This window comes from Castor canadensis, chromosome 12 (genome assembly GCF_047511655.1).
Source record: "Castor canadensis chromosome 12, mCasCan1.hap1v2, whole genome shotgun sequence".
Classification (NCBI taxonomy): domain Eukaryota; kingdom Metazoa; phylum Chordata; class Mammalia; order Rodentia; family Castoridae; genus Castor; species Castor canadensis.
The window spans coordinates 75937996-75962907 of record NC_133397.1 but is presented as its reverse complement, the minus strand read 5'-3'; the positions used below and the strand labels follow the sequence as shown (position 1 = coordinate 75962907).

The 24912-nt window shown below is 44.5% G+C and overlaps 1 protein-coding gene across 5 annotated transcripts in view; it reads left to right on the top strand.

The window, feature by feature from the left end:
• The window catches only part of Reep1 (receptor accessory protein 1), a 115664-nt gene that overhangs the window by 29077 nt on the left and 61675 nt on the right, over positions 1 to 24912 (top strand). For all 5 annotated transcript variants that reach the window (XM_074050139.1, XM_074050140.1, XM_074050141.1 and 2 more), the window contains exon 2: positions 24737 to 24809. Coding sequence is in view for 4 of the 5 variants with exons in the window: in XM_074050140.1 (XP_073906241.1) it covers positions 24737 to 24809 (73 nt within the window). In the remaining variant the exon portion in view is untranslated. The remainder of the gene's footprint in view (positions 1 to 24736; positions 24810 to 24912) is intronic.

Below are 24912 nucleotides of genomic sequence, written 5' to 3'. Positions count from 1 at the left end.
TTTTACTTAACACGATGATCTCCGGTTTCATACAACTTCCTCAAATGACATAATTTTATTCTTCTTTATGTTCAAGTAATGCACTGTGTATGCATGTCCATATTTTCTTTACCCCTTCATCAGCTGATGGGCACCTAGGCTGATTTTATAGCTTGACTGTTGTGAATTGTTCCACAATAATCATGGATGTTTAGCAGCCTTATTCATAATAGTCAAAGGTTTTGGGAGTAGCCTGAAGAGAACTGCATGTCAGGCAGCTGAGTCTAGCAGTGATGGGCAAGGTAGACCAAAACGGAGTCAGCAAGGGGAAGGGCAGCTATTTAGAAGGCTTTCAAAGTCCTCCAGACATGAAACAGTAGAGCAAAGATGGTGGGAAGAATAAGAAAGGACTGGCTGAATAGAAAAGTTACTACAGATGGGTGTAGCGGTCCACACCTGTAATCACAGCACTCAGAAGGCTGAGGCAGGAGGATCAAGAACTTGAGGCCAGCCTGGGCTACACAGCAAGAGCCTGTCTCCAAAAACCATGGGCCGGGATGTAGCTCAGTGGTAGAGCACATGCTCAAGGACCCGGGTTCAGTCCCAGCACCACCAACAAAACAAAAAGGTTACTACAGAGAAAAAGTCCAAAGCATGGAGCCTGCTCAATTTAGGTACCAGGGGAGAGAAAATAGAGACAGACCAAAACGAGTGGCAGATGTTGGTGTCAGGTATGGATAGAGGACGGCAAGCTTCAAAGTGCAGTCCTGGTCCCTGTTGGAAATGTAGACTCCCTGGCACCACCTCAGACCTGTAGAATCACACACTCGGGGCTGAGTGCAGCAGTCTGCTCACATGAGCCTTCCTGGTGATTCTCATATGCTCTTGTCTTTGAGAGCCTTTGAAATAGGAAAATTGGTGAGCTGAGGATCTATGATCCAAGAGGCACTATCCAGCAGTCTGCTGGTGACAGGGAGCTGGAGTTCAAGGAGGAGAGCAGTTGGACTGACCCTGCCCTTCGTGCAGGGAGGGTCCTGAGAGAGGAAGTGTGCTGGGGGATGCAGAGGCTCGGGACCGTCTTGGGGATGACTCCATGAAACTCCCTTGGTTGCGAGGAACAGCATCCTGCTTCTAACCAGCCTGGGCAGGAGAGGACATTAGTGGGAAGATGCTGGGGCAGCACTGGAACCATGAACTAAGCACAGGTCTGTGTGTCTGTCTCCCTCTTCCCCACCCCACCACCTTTTAATTTATTACTCCACCTCTAACAGTGTACCTATTCTAGGCGACAATCAATAGCTAAGAAAAAGACTCGATTTCACCTTCATAGAGCATATGTCTTTGTGAGTCTTTTTCTCTCCCCTTCTGCTGTCTTAGCATGAAGCATTCACTCTGCTTCTCTCTGTTCCATTCTTCTTTCTACAAATACCCACCTCTACTTTGGTGAACATATGTGGCCAATGTGGCCACTGTAGCATCTTAAATATACGTCTTTATTTTAAGGAACCTGCACTCATCTTAGCCCTGATTCTAAATTCCTGAGAGTAGGTGGGAATGTAAGAGGCCCAATTGGGCCCAACCTGGGTAACACCACCTCTGGCTCAAGGCAGGGTCCTGTGGTACATGCCCTGGGGGTGGGGATGAGGGTGGAATAGATGGTCGTTATAAGAGAGGGAGAAGACGGAGCCCTGCGTGGGTTTGTGCACTCTGATTACTAGAAACCTTGATTGTTGAGAGAAACTTGTCAGTGCAGAGAGGTTTGAAGCATTGCTTTTTTCTTTGAGGTGTGGGTAGATGACTTTAAAGCTCCCCCCACCCCCACACACACACCCTGAGAGTCTGTGATCACAAAGGAAACAGCAGAATTTGGCTATGTGAGCCTGAAGGACAAGTTCTTGGCTCAAGGGGAGAGGAGGATATCCCTCCTGAGTTCCTTCCTCTTAGCCAGAGCAGATTTGTCTTTCATCTAGCTAGTGCTGTGCTGAGTTTAGATACATTCATCTTTTCTTGTTGTGAAATCTAGGGCTTGGTTGCTAATGGTTTTACAGGAACAGTTTCCTTCGTTTTACTGGAATATTTATGAGTTCTGGGAGATCACAGGAGCATATGTATGAGTGGCTACTTACCCACTATCCTTAGGAGGAAACTTCAACTCACTGGTTCCCTTTAGTCTTGGTTGTAAAGTGTTTCTCTCACCTCTTCTCTGTATCTGAGCTATTCATTCATCCATCCAACCGTCCATCTATATGTACTGTATACATACTTTGTGCCAAGTGCTGTGCTAGGAGATCAAGTTCTCCCTGCTTCACATTTCCAGTCCTCCTTCAGCTTTCCCTCTTCCCCTCTCCTTTGGATGGATGCTGGCAGAATGTGCTCTGAGGAGTGAGGGGGCTCTCCCCGCTCCATCCCAGCTTCTGCCTTACCCAAGCTGCACTGAGCCATCTGTAGCCCCAAAGCCATGATGTTTACTCATGTTCTTCCTTCCTGGGATGCCTCCCCTACCTGCCCACCTTCCTCTGCTTTTTATCAAGCACCTGCTGTCTTTTCAAGATCTTCTGGAGCATCCCCTGCCTGGAAAAGTTGCTGGTTTTAAAGTCCAGCCTCAGCCCACAGAGTGTTCATTGTAGATGGATGGTCTGCTGTGTGTCATTCAGGTTGACTTGAACGTGGTAAGGTCTGGGATTGTCTCACTCATCTTTGTATCAGAAAGAAATAGATGAAGGATTGAACGCTACCATGATCATTAGGGTGGGAAAGAAAAGGAAAGGATCAAGAAGAAAAGAAGAGCCATGAGTGGGGTCTTACGCCAATAATCCCAGCTCTGAGGCAGGAGCATAATGACTTTGAGGCTGGCCTGGGATACACAGGGAGACCCTGTCTCAAGAAAACAAACAAAGAAGAAGAAGAAGAGGAAGAGGAAAAGGAAGAAGAAGGAAGAAGGGAAAAGAAGAAGAGGAGGAAGAAAATAAAAACCACTCGTTACTCCATTACTATCTTTTTCCACTTAACATTAATATATTAATACTTTTATATTGTCCACAGGAGTTCTAAGATAAGATTATAGTGATCTTTTCATGTTGCATAGACAATTTCCTTTTTATTTTTGGTCATTTATATTCCATTTTTGACATAAAAATGCCATGGAACACGTTTATGCCTTGATCTTTGTTTGTTCCTGATGATTTCTTCAGAGTGGATTCCCAGGAGTACAATTACTGGGTCACAGGAGAGCAACACTGTTGAGGTTTGAGTACTAATGGCAACTTGCCTCCCAGAGAGATTGTGCCGGTCTCTACTCCCATCCATAGTTTTGTTATTATTGGATTTGTAGATTCTCCTCTTCCTTTTTTTGTTTTTGTTTTGTTTGCTGCAGATGGAACCCACCAGAGCCTTGAGCATGCTAGGCAAGCCTTCCGCCACTAAGCTGTGTCACTAAACCTGAGTTTGTGAATTCTTAGAAAAGATGGGGACAAAAACCCAAAGCACCAATAGTTTTCCTAACTGGTCATGGTTTCAGTTTGGAAGAAACTTTTTTAGCAGCCTTTTATACGCCAGAAGCCAGGGAGTGGAGAAAGACCTTGTCACACTGAAACCTTTGGGCTGGGAGGTTGGCCTTCAGGGACAAAGTCAGTATTATCAGCCCAGCAGATGGCGACCCTGGTGGAGGGACTGCACAGCCCTGCAGGCTGACCTTTGGGCATGGACTTCCCAGCAGCACTCCATTAGCCACATATCCATTAATGAGGAACTGGCTTTGGGAAGCCAGGCTGGCTTTATGAAGCCTCCTGGGAATTAAAGGAAGATGGGGCGTGGATGAAACATTTGTTGCTGTCATAATCGGGGTAGGTCACCGCTGTGCGTTTATCTGCATACAGCCGCCTGGCCACTTAAGCCCAGAAACACATGTAGGTTCTGAGTGATGAGTCATTTGCCTGGGAACTGAACTTCTAGCCTCTTAGGTGTGCACAACTGTTGAAGTATTTAGAATGCTCTTTTGTATTTTTGCTGACATTGACACTTACAGAGTTGATGGCATTTAGAGGATACTTTGAAAAATAAAATAAAATGAACCCTAATCAAGTTTTTATGTTCTAGCTGATTTTATATGGTAAGGATGGTTTTTTCATAAGTTATGTTTGAAAGTTGATATCACATTGATAATCAATTAAAAATGAATTGGGGAGTTTAATATGGTCAAGATGAGATGGGAAATTACTAGCAGGAGAATATTATTATGCTGGTCCCTTTAAAATCCTCTCATTTCATTTAATCCCTGAAATAGGAATTGCTGTTACTTCTTATTTCTTAAAACTTCGAGATATTTAATAAGTTAAAGTCCTATACCAACATGTGGAGAAAGCCCATGCCCTACACAGTATTTGGGGAGTTGTTTTATTCTGGGTCTGCCAGGAGCTAGAAGGAAGCCAGCTGCTGTGATCTGCTCCCAGTAGGGCAGTATGCCTGCTGGAAAGCCTGTTATGGATTCTGCTGGTACAGTCAAAGCCACCTCGAAGGAGGAGCTTCAGAGAGAATGTGGATGGAGAGGTTGGACAGCTCCAACCTCAGATCTTCTACAGGGTTATGGAGAAAATAGACCAATTTGGCTTCAGTGGTAGAATTTGGAGTGAATCCCAGGTGACAGATTTAGGTCAGTAGAGTAAAGAGTTCCTTAGTGTGGTCCACGGTGAGCCAACCTGCTTTGGATGATAGCAGGTTCCTGTATGTGGGGTGGAGTGGGGGGTGTTGAGACAGAAAGGAAAAGTGTCCTAAAGTGACCTGACCTTCTGCTGGGATGGATTAGATGGCCTTCAAGTTCCCTATGGCCATTGTCCAGTCTGGCCTTGTCAATGTCGCCAAGGTCCATCTGGCCCTGGACTGCTTCCTCTGCTGCAGATACCTCTCTGGATTTTCCAAGCATAGAAAACAGATTGGAGGGACACATACAACTATTTCATTGGAGGGACATAGGCAGTGTACCAATATTTTAACCACCATCATTGCTGGATGGTGAGATGGTGAGTGATTTTGATTTTTACATCTTTCTTTTATATATTTAAAGTTTACTTATACATAAATACAAATGACTTGTGTTTATGTTATCAGTAAGCGAGTTAAACCCAGTGGTGGTATTTATTGTGTTTACTTGAATGGTATTATGGTTTACATAAGATAAACAAATGGAGTCCCTGCCCTTAAGGAACTTGTAGTCTGATGAGGAGGGGATGATGTAAGCAGTCATAATTCAAGCTAAAAGGAGCCTGAGCTAGTAGTGCTAAGTGTGCAGAAGGCACGTGCACAGGATACCACCCCCTAAGGCGCAGGGAAGATTCCACATAACAAGTCTGGGTCTGGGTATAGAATAATAGCAGGGGCTGCTTTGTCCCCCAGGGACATTTGGCATTGTCTGGCGTCACTTTTGTTTGTCACATCTGGGGTGGAGGAAATGCTGTTGGCGTCTAGTGGGCAGAGCCTGGGATGGTGAACATCCTTTAATGTTCACAACAAAGAACTATTTAGCCCAAATGTCAGTAATGCCAGGGCTTCTAATCTAGTACATTGCAAGCACATGGAGGACTTTAGCAGTCAGAAGTGGAGGAAGAGCATGGTGGCTGAGCACAGTGGCAAAAACACGTGTGGATTAGTGGAGGGCACATGAAGCTGGTGGGGCAGCTATGGCTAATGTCAGAGGCCTTGGATGCCAGGAATAGCAGTTTGGACATTTTTGTATAGACAGCAGGGAGCCAGGGAAGTGTTTTTGAGCAGCAAAATTGTTCCATCAAGAATGTTGTCAGGGGTGGGGGGGTATGGCACCAAAAATGTATACACATGTCAGTAAATGTAAAAATGATAACATAAAAATAAAAAAGAAGTTAAAATAGAAATAAGTTCTTAAATCTCTGCAAGATGAAAAGAGCATCAGAGCTATGAGCCTCCTTAGATGATCCAGGTCTTTCTACCTACAAAGAGGAATCAGGCCTACCAGCCACATTGCCTCAAGCAAATTGGGTACATTTTGAATCTCTGATTTCTTATCAGAATGAATTAATTGTATAAAGGGGAAAAAAAAGGATGTTGTTGGTTCTCAGCTAGGCATGCTATATTCTTAGGTATTTGGGGGGCAGAGGTAGGAGGATCGTGGTCCAAGGCTGTCCTGGGCAAAAGCATGAGACCCTATCTGAAAGACAAAAGAAAAAAGATGAAAGAGCTAAGGGTTGTGGCTCAAGTGGTAGAGTGCTTTCCTATCAAGTATGAGGCCCTGAGTTCAATCCCCAATACTGCCAAAAAAAAAAAAAATGTTGTCAGTTCTGATCATCTCACCTTTGCTTCATTGCTTTGCTCTCTGCACAGCCACAGAGACTAACACACACTGTACTTTCCTGTTTTCCTCCCCAGTCTATTCACTCTTTGTTTTCCAGTATCCAAAGGAAAGCTCTGTCAGCGCTCTGCCTTGCTGACCCAGGATTCCATCTGCTGGTGACAAAGGCATGTAGCAATAAACAATCCCCCTTTGACCACTTTAGTTCCTGCTGTAATTTCCAGGAATGTACCGTGGCAAGGGGTGACTGCCCCTGACTATCCTGGTGGCCTGTGGCAGCTTTGCTTTGCCTCACCTTTGTGTGGATGTTTAGCACTGACCTCACACTATCTCAGGATGCAGAGTGGAGTGCACAGGAGCCCGTTCCTGCTCAGAGATGTGCTGGCAGTGGAAGCAGCTGAGCAGAGGGCGGGGGTGGCTCTGGGCCAAATGGAAGTGATGCATGTAAGAGTGCCTGAGCTGGGGGAGAGGCACACACCCCAGAAATCAACACGGTGCTGCCGTCCCTTGTTCTTTCTGAGCTCATCAGCAGAAGCACTGTGCTGAACACCCACGACAATATAGGTTAAATGTCCTGTGTCTGACCGAAATGCTTGGGACCAAAAGTGTTTCAGTTTTAGGTTTTCAGATTTTGGAATATTTGCATATATATAAAATGAGGTATCTTAGGGCTAGGACCCAAGTCTAACCACAAAATTCATTTATGTGTCATATACGCCCTATATACATGGTCTGAAGGTAATTTGGTACAAATATATTTAGTTCTCCTGCATTTTGACTGTGATTCATCCCATGAGATCGGGTGTGGAATTTTCTGCTTATGGAGTCACATTGGTGTTCAAAAAAGTTACAGATTTTGGAGCATTTCAAAATTTCAGATTAGGGACCCATAGTAGGCATCAAGTAGGGTAATTGTTTTCTGAATAAAAAGAATAAGGAGGCCAATATCCAGGGAAGAGGTGTGATGGCCCAAGATCGCCCAGCCACTTGGGATTAGAACGGAACATAAAACCAGGGTTCCTGATCCCAGGTGCCCTTGTCCTGTGCCACCTCTCCTCTTCCATGCCCAGGGACCCAGTTTCTTTATCCTAGGTCCTGATGAGGCATCTTTAGCCAGAGCTGTGCCCTCCAAAACCCTCCTGTTTCTTGAATTTACTGCTCTCTTAATGACGCAGCCAGTCAACTCTAAAAAAACAGCGTGTTCCTCCCTATCTACTGCCAGTGACCAGGAGCTATTAAATTTCTCAATGCTAAAATGTCAGTGACTACATTTAGTTACAAACCCGGGATATCTCTGGTGGTGCCTCACCCCAGGCATTTAGTGACAAGGTGGGATTGGGGTGGGAGGTGGGACCCTCTGCAGTGCTGAAATTTTGGCTAAACTATTCTATTTATAGCAAAGCCTTCTTAGATGGAACACTTACAGGGAAAGGGTGTGGTATGAACTTGCTGGTTGTTTTCTCTCTTTATTTTGGGAGGGGCCCAGGCTAGACCCCACAGAGCCTTACCTGGTGGCACACATCCAGAACCTATGAATCAGGGAGTAGGATGCTTTTTATGACTCCAAGGATTCAGCAGTGCCCAAATTGGAAATGTGTTTTCTTCCTTGTCCTAGACCGCAGGGAGAATCTGCCTTGTAGGAGTGAGTGCCCTTGGTCTCTGAGCCACATGGCATTCCTGGATCTTATAGGTACAAGGGCTTGACCCAGCCCCACCCCAGGACTGGTATAACTGCCACCATGGCTCCCATATCATGCCTCCTGGTGGTAGAGCACAATAGCCTATAGGCTCCCGTTTAGGAAAAATAATTTACCAGATCTTTGCAACATTTTCATTTTGAAACTATTTCCTGATATGTGATCTCATGTGACCCTCCCTCCCACATCTATGGGGTTTTGCAGGAGAATTAAAACAACTGAGGCTCCTGGGAACCTGTCCAAGAATCCATGTCTGGTCAGCAGTACAGCACAGACCAGAACTGAATCCCTGAGTTCTAGGATCTCCAAGGTTGTTGCTCCTTCCATTGTACAGCTTGGAGTTCAGGGCCTTCATAGTCAGGCAGAACAGCCAGCTCTGTGGGTGGGGAAAGCCTCAGGATGTCGTGTGTATGGAACGAGATCAAGTGGATGGTGTGTATGGAACGAGATCAAGTGGATGGTGTGAATGGAACGAGATCAAGTGGACAGTGCCTGGGAGTAGGCCCTCACAGAGGACACTTTGTCAGATTGGCACCAGACACATGGCACACACTCCCCTGGGAGGTGAGGGGCAGGGGTAGAGCTACAATATCATGGGTCCCCAACTTGTTCACTTTCAGTAGAACCCCAATCCTGTTATAATTTGCATGAGCTTTGTTGGTGGGCTTATATATTAGATGAATCCCTTTTGTTGTTGTTGTTTTGCTGTACTGGGAGGTTGAATTTGGCCTCATACTTGCTAGGCAGGTACTGTACCACTTGAGCTCCTCTACTAGCCTTATCTCTCTGTTTGTTGTTTGTTTTCTTGTTTGTTTGTTTTCTAAGACAGAGTCTTCCTATATAGCCCAGGCTGGCCTTGAACTTGCAATGTAGCCTAGGCTGGCCTCCAACTCTTGATCCACCTGCCTCAGACTCCTGAGTGCTGGGACTACAAGTATGTGCCACCACATCCTGATTTTAGATGATCTCATTTTAAATAAAACAGTCCTCATTATGACTTCAGATTTTTTCAGCAAAGCTGAGGATTATGCTCATGTAGATGATGTGTGATCAAATAGTTGACTGCTTTTTGTCAAATCAAAAAAATTCAAGAGCTGGACTTGGTGGTGCATGCCTGTAATCCCCAGAGCTCTGGAGTGGGAGGCAAGAGGATCCCAGATCAAGAGTTGGAGTACAGTCTGGGCTGCATAGCGAGACCCTGTCTCAAAACAAATATATATATATATGTATATAAAATCAAGACATCTGTGATTTAGCAATCTGAGGCTTTGAAAGCTCACATTCACTTCCCTCCCTGCCATGGACTCGCAGTGTGACCTTAGCCCGGTTATTTGACTTCCCTCATCCTCACTTCTGGTCTGTGACATGGAGATTGGCATCCTGCTACTTCATAGAGGTTTCGTACATGTAAATGCCTGTAAACGGCTTAAAGCTTTGGTGAGTGCTCAGAAATTGGCACTGGTTACTGCGTGATGCCACCATTTTTTTTTTCAAAACATGGTAAATGCTTTTCAAAAGGTTTCCTTCTTTGTGTTGGTTCCCTGAATAACAGGACATCCTTCATTTAGACTGTCCCCTAAGCCCACTTATGATCCTGGCCATTTAGGGCTCACAAATGTGAAGAATTCAATAAAATAAAGTTTCTTACATCCCTGTCCTCAAAGCCAACTCATTCTGATATTGTCTTGGATTTTTCTGTCCTTCTCAGTCACTAGTTTTATTCGTTCTCTTCAGATCTGCAAAAGCAAATGGCACAGCCGTTGAAGAGTAATTCTCGTTCCGTGGAAGTTGAGAGAAGGATCTTTATTTTTTATACAAAGCAAGCTGCTTGTTATGTTTAAACTCTTAGCTATTAAGAAATATTCTACCGTGTTTTTTGGGCAGTCCCAAGGATTGCCCTTCAAAGCATTAAAAATGGAAAACTATATTACCCAGATGGGGGGCCTCGCTTTCAGATGGGGTTACGCGTGGTGCTTAGGGCCCTTGGACCTATGCAACCAGCAGAGTGGAGAGGTTTGCTCGCTGGTGTCCTCCCAGAGAAATGGTCAGCTTCTGCCTCATCTGCAGGGCAGGTGCTTAAGAGTTGCTTATGGTTAGTGCAGTAACTCACACCTGTAATGCTAGCTACTCAGGAAGTAGAGATCAGGAGGATCATAGTTCAAGACCAACCTGAGCAAAAAGTTCACAAGATCCCATATCAACCAATGGCTGGGTGTGGTGGCCTGTACCTGTCATCTCAGCTGTGGAGGGGAAGCATAAGTAGGAGAGTCACGGTCCAGGCAGCTCAGGTATAAATCAAGATCCTATCTCAAAAATAACAAATGTGAAAAAAGCTGGCTGAGTGGTGCAAGAGGTAGAGCACCTGCCCTGAGTTCAACCCCCACCAGCACTGCCAAAAAAATCCCAAAACCAAAACCAAAACCAACTGGTCCTATCTGTCCCAGGCTCCCCAACTCAGGGTGAGTTTCAGGAGGACTGCCAGCGAGAACCATTGGGTTTTTTGGTTTTGTTTTTGGCGGTACTGGGGTTCAATGCAGGGTCTTATACTTGCTAGGCAGGTGCTCTACCACTTAAGCCACACCCTCAGCCCTTTTTGTTTCAGTTATTTTTTTTTTCAGATAGGGTTATTTTTGCTGCAGACTTCTATTCTCCTAACTTTGCCTCCCACGTAGCAGGGATTGCAGGCGAGAGCCACTACGCAGCCCAGAGTCATTCTTAAGCAACCATCAGCTGTGTTTGTTTTGCTGTCTCACACTTACTCATAATTAAGATATGCTGGAAATTCTCTCAAATTTTAAATCTTTCTTACGGAAGGAAACTTGGCAATTTTCCACGTGCTTTCTTTTCATGGGATTTCTTCTAAGGGTGGCATTCTGGACATGAGCTATCATCCCTCTCTTTCAGAGGCTCTTTGTGCTTCCATGAACAGGTGAGACATGTTTCAGGTCTGCACATAATTTACTTTCCCTTAATTCCTCCCTCCTCTTTAGGTCAGGTGACAACAGTGCTTTCGTTAGCTGCCCTGGGCCTCTCTGCTACAGACCCATTGACCTGGAATCATGGGAATTTCTTATGAGCCACACAATAATTTAGAACCAAGCTACCTCAGATCCTTTGTGTAAAAAATAACAACATAAAATATCAATAACAGGAATGAATATTTCTTTCTTTCTTTTTCCCTCCCTCCCCCTGTCTCTCTCTCTCTCTCTCTCTCTCTCTCTCTCTCTCTCTCTCTCTGTGTTGGGGATTGAACCCCAGGCCTCAAGCATGCTAAACATGTACCCTGCTGCTGAGGTATACCCCCAACCCCAGCAGAAGCTTTTTTTGTTGGTACTGGGGTTTAAACTCAGGGCTTCATACTTACAAGGCAGGTGCTCTACCACTTGAGTCATCCCATCAGCCCTGGGTTTTTTGGGTATTTTTGAGATAGGGTCTCTCAAACTACTTTCCAGGGCTGGCTTCAAGCCTCAGTCTTCCTGATCTCTGCTTCCTGAGCAGCTCGGATTACAGTGTGAGCCACCGGCATCCGGCAGCAGGAACATTTTTAATGGGTAACTTGTGGGATTTTTTTTTTTTGGGGGCGAGGGTACTGAGGTTTGAACTTAATGGGTAACTTTTTAATAGGACATAATACACAACCATTTTCCCTCTACAACCAGAACTGTTTGTTTTTTTTTTAAGTGTCATTGCATGTTAGCTTGCACTCCTCTTAAATGTCAGCTCAGTACTGTATGTTCACATTGTTGTATGATCAGTCTCCAGATCTTTTTCATGTTGTGAGACTGGAAATTGATACTCTCTACCTAGTAATCAACTCTCTATTTCCCTTCCAAGTTGCTGGCTGGCAACCACCATTTTACTTTCTATGAATTTGACTTATCTAGATAAGCAGTAGGCTTATTAACTACTCAAAGAACAGTTCACTCACAAGTAGAATCACTCAGTATTTGTCATTTTGAGACTGGCTTATTTCACTTAGTGTAATATGTTCATGCTTCATCCATGTTGTAGCATGTGTCCAAATTTCTTTTTAAGGCCGACTGATATTTCTTTCATTACATATTCCATGTTTTGTCTATGCATTCATCCATTGATAGACACTCAAATTGCTTCCATTCAATTTGCTTCCATTCACATTGCCATTCACATTGGCTGCTGTGAATAATGCCGCTGTGAACATAGGTTTGCAATTATCGATTTGAGACAGAATTTTTTTTTTTTTTGTAGTACTGGGGTTGAACTCAGGGCCTATACCTTGAGCCACTCCACCAACCCTTTTGTGTGAAGGGTTTTTTTTTTTTTGGCATAGAGTCTCACGAACTATGTGCCTGGGCTGGCTTCAAACCACAATCTTCCTGATCTCTGCCTCCTCAGTAGCTAGGATTACAAGCATGAGCTACCGGCACCTGGCAACATAGAACCATTTTTAAGGTTCAGCTCCATTCTACTCTGATAACTTGGCTGATTTTTTTTTTTTTGAGATGGAGTCTTGCTATGTAGCTCAGGCTGACCTTGAACTCACAATCCTCCTGTCTAAGCCTCCTGAGTTCTGAATTATAGGCATACACCACCATGCCTGACTACTTAGCTGATTTTAACAGATGAGGAAATCAGTAATGGGACTTCGTAGACCAGTGTCATCTGACAGTGTTTGTTTGCATGGTATCAAAGGATCGTATCCATGAGGGATACAGCTTCTGTATATGAGTGAGGGGATGGAAGGACCCGGGTTCACATCTGGTTAGGTGTGTCTGATTGATGTAGCTGAGCCACAGGCCCACATTTCTGCTGCAAGGGAAGCTGATAAGTGGGCATCAACTATCTTAGATCCAGGTGTGTAAGGTGAAGACTTCGCTACATGAGGCAGTAGGGGCTGTTGCTGTGCTGGGAGCCAGAAGAATGCCAAATGCCTGTTACACAACCTTACCCATATCTACATGTTCACATCCCACTATGTCTCAGCTTCCTTGTCTTCCTAGAATGGCTTGGCATGGTGAAAGAGATCACATGTGTCCGGGGGTGGTGAATGTATAGAGTAGGCCACCAGTTTCTGGTGTTCACATGGTCACTGAGAACCTGGGAAAGCTCTGTGTTATTGTCCATGCTGGTTCTATCACCTCTCTCCCTTTCTGTATGGTCCTAGTCAAGTGCAACTCCTTGGAACTTGGAACTGCCTACTCCTCCTTTCTTGACTTGCTCTTGTACATGTGTTCAGGGGTTCATGAACTAGGGTTCCTGGGGCCTGAAGCTTTTAAAATTGTTGGGAGAATTCAGAAAAAGTCATTAGGAATTCTTTTTTTGATTGAACGTGGAACCTCACTGATGCTTAGCAGCCACTTTACCACTGAGCTGCACCCCCATCTCAAAGTCATAAAATTTTGATGTCCACCCTGCTGGACCCATGTAGTTAAGGAGCCATGAAGCTTCAGCTTCACTCACTTCCCCATCTATAGATTGCGTTGACTCATTCTTTTTCATCCTTTTTTTCACATTAAAATTGAGGTATAGTTTGTGTACAGTGACATTCATTCATTTTTACTGTATCATTCTGTGAGCTTCAGCAAATGCATACAGTTGTAAAACTGCTGTGCCGGTGTAAATACAGAACAGGTTCACTACTTCCAAAACTTCCATGCTTCTCCGTAGGCAGCTTGCCTCTGACAAGTCTCTATTTGCTATCTCTGTAGTCTTGCCTTTTTCAGAACGTCATATTAATGCAGTCTGTACTACGTGACCTTCTGAGTCTGGCTGCCTTTGCTTGGCCCGGAGCATTTGAATTTCATCCATGTTGTTGCGTATGTCACCCCTCTGTCCCCAGCAGTGGTGATGCTGGTATGGGGAAGGCTCAGCCCTCCCTCCAAGAGCTGAGTCTAATGATGAGGGAGGCACTTGGACCTGTCGCCCGAGGCCTTTCCTTCTACATTTCACCCACACAGTTTTGCCCTACCTCCTTTCTTGTTTTGGTATACCTGGCACCCCATCCACTTTGTGACTGCCTGAGGATTAAACCTCTGACCCTGAAGTATCAAGTGGGGTTGGAAAGAGCAAAGAGATTGAAGCCAGGCAGAGTATTGGAAACCAGCTCACCCACTTGGCAGCTCTGTAACCTTGTGTTGAATCTAGCACAGAGTGGGACTAGTTAAATGTCTGTTGAATGAATGAATGAAGGAATGAGTGAGTACATGAGTGAATGAATTAGCAGGGAGATGAATGGAATGAATTTAAATGCCCGAAGTTCTGGGTTCCTCCTATGTAACAAGGGGATAATAGTAACCCTCACCTGACTGCTGTGGGGATCATGGACTGGTGTAGCACTGGTGGGCATCAGTGAAGGTTTGTCCTCTTCCCATGGTCTTCCCTAGAGTCTTTTGATACCCTATCCCAGATGGGCTCATGTACATGTCCTCAAAGCTGACTGGGCCCTAGCACCTGCCATGTGGGAGCCATGAGGGTAACCAGCTAAGCAGACAAGACCCCAGAAAGCCCAACAGATACCTGCTGACCCATGCCCCTCACACTTGCTTCTTCCCCCTTCATGGGGTAGATAGGAAGGCCATCAATTCTTCCTTCTCCCCAAACATACACCTTGTAGGGGGCTTGAGAGGAAGTCTACCAGGAGGAGAAGCCATTTTCCTTTTAGCAGGAGACCCCCTGCATGGGGCTTGGGCCTCTGGCCCTCAGATGTGGGGACAGGGCATGGGCTGGTAGCAGGCAGCCACAGAGCATCACTGTAAATGAATCTGTACTCCTCTTCAAAATACTCAGTGGACTTCTCCTGATGATGTCAATCACCTATTTGTGTCATTATGTGTTTGCTGGCTGCCTTCCCTCCCAAAGGACCCAGGGCACACAGTTGGTGCTCAATAAATATTTAATCATTGAATGAAAAGTTTTGTAGTTACAAGAATTGACATTGGAAGTTACTATTTCTGTAGGAAAATAGCAGGGAAGGGAACTAATAATTGTCATTCATGTACCATATGTCTGGGATGCTAAATCTTCACCTACAGTCTCTTGCTTTAATTTACGCAGTGACTGTGTGGCCTCTACACTCAAGGGAACTAATGCAGAGTAGTGGAGAAATGTGCCTGGCCTCCCACAGCTAGTCAGTGATGGAGCCAGATTCTAACTCAGGTCTGATGTCAAAGCCCAGCTTCTTTCTACAGTCAGCTGGGTTTTATGAGAATATAACTCTCTACAATTTAGGCTTAAAAAAACAAAACAAAACAACAACAACAACGAAAGACTCAGAAATTTGAGGAGGATTTGAGTAGGTTGGATTATAGAGTTTAACAGCATGAATTGAATTTTTACAGAATATTGGTTTCCTGCTTACATCAGACTTTTTTGTTTTGTGCTTTTCTAAATTAGGTTTGGGAGCATTTCTGTAATCTGATTGAATTTTTTTTTGTAATACGCATTGTACACAGCTCTAACTTAGCAATAACCCCCCTCTCTATACTCAAAGATCCAGCATGGGCTAGGGAATGACCATGTCCTTGGTGACAGGAGGACTGGGTTTGAGTCTTGCTGGATAGGGAGATGGCTCTGGGGGATCCCTGAACCACTCTGAGATGGGGAAGGTAACCCCAGTTGTCTCAAAGTGTTGAGATGCAGATCAAATGAAACAATGAGCAAATGAGATGTGGGAGAGGCATCCCAGGAAGAGTCGCGTATATGTTAGTTGTCCCAGATCTGCAGAGAGGGGTGGGGGGCTTGAAACACTGGGAAAAAAGACTATTCAGATAGGCTGCAGAATCACACAGCAAGGTGAGAAAGAAGGATGTGGTTCATTTCTGTTCTGCCAACATCAGCTGGGGTTGGGAAAGAAGTTTGTTTGGACGGATGTTTTATGTGCTTGGAGCCCAGTAATTATTCTGTTACCTGCTGCCGTAAATACATACTGCAGGGCCACACTGGAATTCTGTTAGGCAAGGAAGTTGAGTGAGTTTTAATCGTGAGTTTTGACGTGCGCATACAATTGTGTAACCATCACCACAATCAAGGGGTGGCAGCTCCTCACTCTCTAAGTTCTTCACACTTGTTTGTAGCCAGCAGTGGCAACCACAGATGTGGATTGTGTCCCTGTACATTTCCCTTTTTCAGAATAGCATATAAATGGAATCATACGTTGGGCTGCCTTCTGGATTTGCTTCTTTCACTTACTGTAATGCATTTGAGACTCCAAATGTGTCTGATCACAACAAGATTAGTGCTTCTAAGATCAGTCTGAAAAACCAACAGCATTCATGCACACCATTAAAGCCAATAGGAAATCTAGTTTTACAAATTTATAATGCCACCAAAAAACTTGAAGTGCCTAGGAAAAAGTAAGACAAAGTGTGCAAGATTTTTAGGGATAAAGTTAAAATATATCATGAAAAGGCATTAAAGAAGACATGAAGAAATGGAAGAGACCATATTCACAAAGAGAAAACCTGATATAAAGATAGTGATTCCTCCAAGCAAATTTTGTGAATTCAGTGACATTGCAGTTAAGAATCCAAATGAGGTGGGGTTTTTTATTGTTGTTGTTGTTAAAGAACTTGACAAGCTATCACAAAACTCATATAGAAAAATGAATAGCCAAGAGAATTTTAAGAATATCAGGATTTATCATAAAGCAGTGGTTATCGTGATTATTTTTAAGGTCCTGTGGTAGAGGTGCATGATTAGACAGTGGTCAGTTGAGTAGAATAAAGAGTTGAGAATAAAACCTAAACATGTCAGAAAATTTTACATATAATGGGATAGCATTGCACGCCACTGGGAAAAGATTCAATAAATGTGCCTTGGAAAATGGGGACCCATACAGAAAAGAATAAAACTGAACTCCTAACTCACATCATACATAAGGATAAATTCCAGGTGAATTAAGATCTAGTAGTGAAAAAGCAAAAGATAAAAACTTTTATAAGAGACTGTATATGACCAGACCTTCTCAATATGATATTAAAAACAAGCTATATAAGTAGGGGGTGGTGGCTTACACCTGTAATCCAGCTGTTTGGAAGGTGGAGGTAGGAGGATTATGGTCAGAGGCCAGTCCCCCTGACAAAACCACAACACCTTATCTAAAAACAAATTAAAGCAAAAAAGGGTTGGAGTGTGGCTCAAGTGGTAAGAGTGCCTGCCTAGCAAGCACAAGGTCCTGAGTTCAAAACTCAGTAACACCCAAAAAACACATAAAAATAAGATAAAAACAAGCTATCAAAGATGAATTTATTTGTTCATATAAGATTTAAAACTTATGTACAACAAAAGGCATCATAGACCAATTATGAAAGAATTTATGTTGGAAAAATACATTTGCAATGTGTAAGTCCAAAAATGAATTTATACCCAGAATTCACAAACAAACAATTCCTAAAAATCACTAAGAAGAAACTTAATGGGGGGATCTGAGCAGGCCAGCTAAGCAGCTCAGATGGTCAATGGGCTTAAAAAGTTGCTTGACTTCACTTGTAATTGAGGAAATACAAATAGAAGATTCCATTTCCTGCCCAGTGTGGCAAGAATGAGGAATATCAGAGGGCAGAGGGCATGGTTCAAGTGGCCCTTCTGGGCAAGTGCAGGGCCCTGAGTTCAGGCTCCAGTACTGATAATGAACAGACAAATAAGCAAACACAAATAAATAAAGGGAAAAAAGGATGTGGAGTTTTAGAACTCTTTCACACATGCAGGAAGAAGTATAAATTTGTGCTACTCTGCCAGGTGGTTTTGCATTTCCTACTGGAAGATGCTGTACATTGTCCCACACACTGCCTGCTCCTGTTTTGTTTAGGTATGAAGTGTACCCACCCCCAGAAGGCTCATGTGCTCTCATCCAATCATTGAGAGGTGATTGGACCATGAGGCTCTGACCTAATCAGTGGATTCATCCACTGATGGATTCATAATTTTGTGGAATTTTTGAGGTGGTGGGAATTTTTGAGAGGTGGGGCCTAGTTGGAGGAAGTAGGTCACTGGGGTGTATCCTTGGGTACTATTTGTTTTCTTGGGCTCCTCTCTGTCTGGCTGTCTGCTTCCTGGCTGTCATGGCCCTGCCGTACACCCTTGCCGCCATGATGCTCCACCTCACCACAGGCCCATAGCAGTGGACCAAGTTGATTATGAACTGAAACATCTTAAACCATGAGCCAAATTAAAAATTTCATCCTTTTACTCTCAGGTATTTGTCACTATGAAAACTAACACATTATCCCGAAAAAGGTCTCAAATGTGCATTTAAGAATGTTCAGAGCCAGGAGTGGTGATGTATCCTAGTATTCAGTGGGCTGAGACAAGATCTCAAGTTCAAGACCAGCCTGGACTACATGTGAGATGCTACCTCAAAAACCCCCCAAATTAATGTTCATCACAGTCCTGTTCCTAAACAGAAAAATTGGAAATAATGTAAGTGTGCATCAAGAGAATGCATAAATAAATTACGATATATTTATGTAATGAGAAGGCACACAGTGGTTAAAAATGATCTGGAAAAACAGAAGGCTGAATGAAAATGACATATTGCAGTGGGCTTCATCTGGTATAATTCCATGTGTACATGGCTTAAACAGGTAAAATGCTTTTTTTTTTTGGTTTATGTATAGCTCGTGTAGTTAATACACAAGGAGAGAATGATAAACACTAAATTCATGGAGAGAGGATCTGTCAGGAAAGCTTACGGAAGGGATTTTCACATATTTTTCATGCTTTAAAGTTTTTTGCACAATAAAATTTATAGCATATTGCCCATTGTTGCGGTCCACTCCTCCAATCCCAGCAGTTAAAGGGGGAGGCAAAGGGATTACAAATTTGAGGTAGCCTGGGCAACACAGCAAGCAAAGACTGGGGATATAGCTCAGTATGAGAGTGTTTGCCTAGCAAAGCTCTGAATTCAGTTCCCAACACCTTTAAAAAAAAGAAAAATAAAGGCAAAAATTATTGCATATTTATTGGAATGCCAAAAAGAACTAAAGAACCAAGGAGCATTTTTTTCTGTTAGATAACAAAAACAGTCTTGGAGATTAAAAAGTTGATTCATTGGGCTGGGGATGTAATTCAGTGGTTTAGTGGTTGCCTGGCATGCACAAACACAAGGAACTGGATTTGATTCTCAGTACTACAAAGAAAAAAAATTTGATTCATAAGCTTTTCGAAAAAACCTTCAGGACTGGGTGTGGTGGATCACATCTATAATCCCAACTACTTGGGAAGTGGAGCTAGGAGGATCTCAGTTAAAAGCAGAGGGGTGTGTGTGTGTGTGTGTGTGAGTTAGACCCTATTCACAGAATAAACCAGGTGTAGTGGTGTACATCTTTAATCCGAGTTATGTGGGAGGCATAGGTAGGAGGATTACAATCCAAGGCCAGGCTGGGTGAAAATCGAAAGATCCTATCTGAAAAATAACTAAAGCAAAAATGGATGGAGGCATGGCTCAAGTGGGAAAGCATTTGCCTAGCAAGCACAATGCCCTAGGTTCAATCCCTGGTACCACCAAGAAAAAAAAAAGTAAGAAAGAAAGAAAAGAAAGAGAAAACCCAGGGAGCAATAATTATATATTATACATTTTTATCCTATTAAAAACAAAAAACACAAAATACAATCAGTGTAAATTGTAATACCTTTAATGCTTAGATGAAACAGCATGCCTTCTTGAACTGAGAGACCTTTTGTGTAAATTCATTTTGTTGGATATGGCACACCATTTTAAAATAATTAGGAAATACATGTATGTAGAAAAGTCCCTACAACATATGTGGACAGTGTAATATACATTTGTAGCTGCAAAGCAAAACTCCATGTGACCACTGCCTGTGTAGAAAAATCGATGCCCTTGTGGAGGTATTATTTTGTCAATGCAGTTGTTTTACAATGGTGTAAATAACTATAAATAGCCTTATTATTTTGCTTATATTTCATGTTTTAATTTTAGAAAAAAAATTATTGCTAGCATTGATTTTTAAAATGTTCAGCACAGTATAGGACTAGGAAATGTTGACCTCACTCTAGGCCTGATGAGTCTTGGAAAATAGCGGTTTGTTTCATGATTTGCAGAATCTTGGCCACAGCGAATGACTGTGGTGCCAGAGTGTGCAGTCGCTGCCTGCAGGCCTGGCAAGCCAGGAGCAGTCCTCCTCGGTGACATTTAGGGTTAATTTGGCTGAGAAGCTTCTCTTTTTTCTTGGTCAAAGCTCCAGGAAGTTCTTCGCAGTTGGCTGATGGGGCAGGGGTGTGGCCTTTACCATTTTGGACTGTTCCTTCCTTTTTGGGCATTTGCTGGGACACTATCCTAGGACACGGGGCATTTTTTAAAACTCTTAGGATAGATTGCGCTTGATGGTCAGGTGAAGAGTCCATGGCCTGAGGACCAGGAAATTACACAGGCCCAGGTTTCTCAGCAGTGTCATTGCTGACTGTTGGGGCTGTGTCATTCTGTGCTGTGAGTGACTTGCCCTGTGTGTTGTAGGATGTTTAGCCTTTACCTGCTAGATGCCCAGAATACCAACTCAGTTGTGACAGCCAGAGTACCTCCAGCTGGTTCCCAAAAGCCCCTGGGAAACTGAATGGTCCTTGGTGAGGCCGATGATCCCTTTTCAGTGCAATCCATGTGGAGGCCATGGGCAGGGGGTTGGGGGTAGGGGAAGGCTACCTGGATGGAGACCCCTAGTGTGGCACCAAAGGAGGAGCAGAGGCAAAGCAGGCAGATAAATGGAGCTAGTAAATTAGGGGTGGCTCCCTGGTAATAATTAATGACAGGGAGAAGGGAGGGGGAGGCTCTGATCACAGATACCTGGGAGAGGTGTGTAAGCACGGGGCCAGGCTCCTTCCTGGAGGATGGTGCTCAGCCTTCTGCCTTCCCTCTGCTCACAGAGCTTTGGATCTTCCTCGTATTTTATCACTTTGTTCCTGGCCTATGTGAATCTAACAAGTGGGTGAAGTTCCTTGGAGAGAAATGGCAGTTGTTTGATCATTTATTTGCTTAATATTTATGAAGCATGAACTTGGGCAGGTGCCATTCCAGGTACAGGAACACTACTAATCATCCAGAACTGCATGATCTGAATGGGGAGATAGCACAGATAGCTCCGAGGGCAAGAAAAAAAAGTGGACTTCCAGGTCCTCATTTCAGTCCTGCTCCTGCCTGTGGTGTCCCCATGGGTAAGTGAGTAATGCTGATAATCCGCAGTGTATAAAAGGGTGGTATGAATTTTTATTCCACATAGATGTGAAAGGATTAATGAATTAATGAAGAGTGTGCCCACCTGTAGAACAGTGAGCACTCAGTAATATATATATACACACATATAAATACTGGTACTGAGTGGTACTGAGGTTTGAACTCAGGGCCTCACGCTTGCTAGGCAGGTGCTCTACCACATGGCACTCAGTAATATTATTTTAAATGTCTTATTATTGTTACTACAGCATGAGGACTATCACAAATTTAAAGAGTATCCAGAAACTTCTGAGAGAGGAATGATCCAAGGCTTGGGTGAGATGGTGAATTCAGAATTAGTAGGACTTTATCTAGGGAAACAAAAAAGCTTGTGGGGTTGGGGGAGATTGTGCAGTAAGAGTCAGGCAGCAAACAGAGCAGACCAGAAGTCACAGACTTCTAGCCAACTGGCCACCAGAGGCCAGCTGCTAGCTCTGTGATCTGAAGCTAAGAGAGGGGTGACCCTGAGGCTGGGAAGGCAAGCACGTGGGGCATGTGGTCTGAACGTAAGGGGCTGGGGATGTAGTTCAGTGGTAGAGTCCTTGCCTGGTATGCAAAAAGCCCTGGGCTCTATCCCAGGACCCCCCCAAAAAAATCCCCTTAAAAATATCTCATCATCAGCTTTGAAAGACCTAAGTACCTGACCCCTTTTGGCTTTGGCCTGCTTCTTTCATTATTTCTTTTCTCCAAAGTAGATTAGGAATTGGTCGTTGTAGTAGGGTGCCGGTGTTTCACAACTGTAATCCTGGCTACTTGGGAGGCAGGTATCAGGAAGATCGAGGTTCAAAGCCAGCCCAGACAAATAGTTGATGGGAAAAAAAATCATAATAAAGGGCTGGTGGGTGGCTCAAGGTGTCGGCCCTGAGTTCAAACCCCAGTACCCCCCCCCACACACACACACGAATTGGCCATTTTAATCCTGTTTCCATCCTGGGGAAGTGAAATGTTAAGAGTTATTGAGCTCTTAGAGACCAAAATGCAAATTTGTCTGTGGTGGGATCCTGTGTTGTCAGAACCCAGGCAGGGGGTGCTGGCAACAAATTCACATCAGAAGAGTCCAGCAGACTGAACCCAAGCCTCCCTGTGTGAGTGCCCGGACGCTTCCCTGCTCTGTGACCACTCAGGATGTCACAGCTCATCAGAATTCACAGAGGCACCAATCAATCAGTTTCTGGATCCATCTTGCCCTGCTTAAATGTGTTGCCTCTGGCAGGGCCAGAAACCAGCCTGGCAGTTGTGGATAATAACCAGAGCATCTGTGCCTGAGTAGCTGTGTGTTTACTTCCCTGGAGTCGATGGCATTGTGCCCGAGGCTTTGCTGATTCAGCCGGGTGCTGTCTGGAATCCACCTCACTGTCCAATCCTCAGTCCCAAGGTCATGAGTGTCCCCTTGGTGGTGCTGACTTTGGCATCTCAATTCTCTGAAACTTCATGCAGTGAACACGCACTTATTGGGTACTTCCTACCATCCTAGGAACAGGGGGTGTAGTAACAAATGAGCAGACACCAATCCTGGATTAGAGGAATTTGCCGTGTTGTGGGAGAAACAGACACTGAACAGATCATCTAAGTGTCATGGATAAGGGCCAAGCAAGGAAAGTTCAGGGAGCTGTGACAATTTAAAACAGGAAAAGGAACCTGATCTGTGATGAGCTAAGGAGAGGCCTTCCCCAGAAAGGAAGTCTCCCCTGATATCTGAGAACGCTTAGGGGTGGGGCTAAGAGATGGGGTGGAGAAGCTAAGGAGCCCTTTCTTACTAAGGTGGCCTGTGACTAAATCCCACATAACCTGTGGCCTTCTTTCTTAAAGTTCCTCCCTCTTGTCCCCTTTGCTGGCTTATCTTGCTCCTCATGCAGATTAGATAAGCCTTGCTAGAAGATAGCCTTATCTACAAGGCCTTTCTATAAGATAGCCTTACTCTCCAAGGCAGTGGACAATGGTAACAGGAAGCGAAGCTTGGAGAAGGCCAGCCTGGCTGGTCCAGCCTCAACTTTACCCCTTACCAGTCATGAAACCTTAGTTAGCAGCGGCTAATGGCTCTGAACATTGGGGCCTTATCTGAATAAGGGACCCCTTTGGCTAGAGCAGTCTAAGTGATTAGCTCAAGGCCTGTGTGAGTAAGGAGTTTGCGAGACACACACACACACACACACACACACACACACACACACCCTTTCCCCTTCAGGGTCAGAAACCAATTTGGTTTTTGGTTAGTTAACTGTTACTTAATTACTGTTGAGCCACTCCACCAACCCATCAGTTAACTTTCTGTTTCTCCACGGAAACCTGCTGTTCCCCAGCGACAGTGCTTGTGGTAAAGCTGCCCTCTGCTTGGTAACTTGCATCTGTCCTGGGAGTCCTCTGTAGGACTAAATACCGAATGTGCCTTGGCTTTGGGCCTCGTCAGTGTGATATCTTCTCTAACCAGGCAGGCTCCTTGCAGGGACCCCAAAACTCTGTCTGTGGGATTGTCTCAGGAAATTCTGGCTCCTGTGAGGTCTGGGCTTCTGTACCTAATCAGCTTGTACCTGGGATGATATCAGGAGTGACCTTGTCAGCAGGGCAAAAGGATTAAGCCCTTCTAGGTCCAACATTCTATTCATTCACTCACTCATCCACAAACATCTATCAATAGCCTGCTATGTGGTAGGTGGGAGCACCATGCTGAGCGAGTAGATGGCCATTCTCTGCCCTCAGAACACTTACAGACCACGGGAGAGATGTGTCAGTCAAAGCATCACACAGTGGTAAGAGGATACTTGATAGTGTGCACACCATGCTGTGACGGTATAGCCAGGAGATTTGACCTAGTCTGGGAGGGCAGAGAAGGCTTGTATGAAACCATGTGGGAGTTCATCTGATGGATGAACGAACAGGTGTTAACCAAACAAAGAAGGGAAGACAAAAGCCTGGACAAAGGCAAGGGGCAGCGAATGAGAGCAGGCAGAGTTACGCCATGCAGGTCCTTAGAGGCTGGGCTGGAGTCAAATTTTGTACTGATTCTGCGCAGCCCTGAGTATAAATCAGTGAGGGCTGATACCCAAATTGTCACCGTGTTGTGATTGATGTTCCCTCTGCATCTTAAGAGCAGTGAAAAGTAGGTTAATGCAGGCTGGGAAGCGAGATTGACCTGATTAAATTTACAATTGAAAAAGCATTTTCTGTCTGTCAGATGCTGGATGGGAAGGCTTTGTGGGGCTCCGATGGGAATCAGCAAGGGGAGAGGAACTCTCCCTTTCATTTCAGGGGTCTTAATGGCTCACCTGGCCTGCCCCCTCCCAATCATGGCTTCCATGACCCCGAACCACCCTTTCATGTTGCCAAACCACAGGCTGAAGGAAGTGGGTGTGGGAGGTAGGTGGGGTTCCCAGGGACAACCCAGCTGTGAGCAGGAAACCTTCAGGACCGTCATAAAAATAAATCAGCCCACAGCAGCACTTTCCATAGTCTGGATGACTGCTCCTGGCCTCGGAGACAGACATTGTCTATCAAACAGGATGAATGAAAATCACATTTCTCCTTTTTCCTCTCTCTTCTCTGCAGGCTTATATTTGGCACCCTTTACCCTGCATATTATTCCTACAAGGCTGTGAAGTCGAAGGACATTAAAGAATATGTAAGTAGAGCCAGTTATTTTGGAGGGGTGGCTGAGGGGGTGAGGTGGCTGCAGCTGGGTGGCAGAAGGTGGATGTTCTCCTTGGTGTGGGCACTGGTAACAG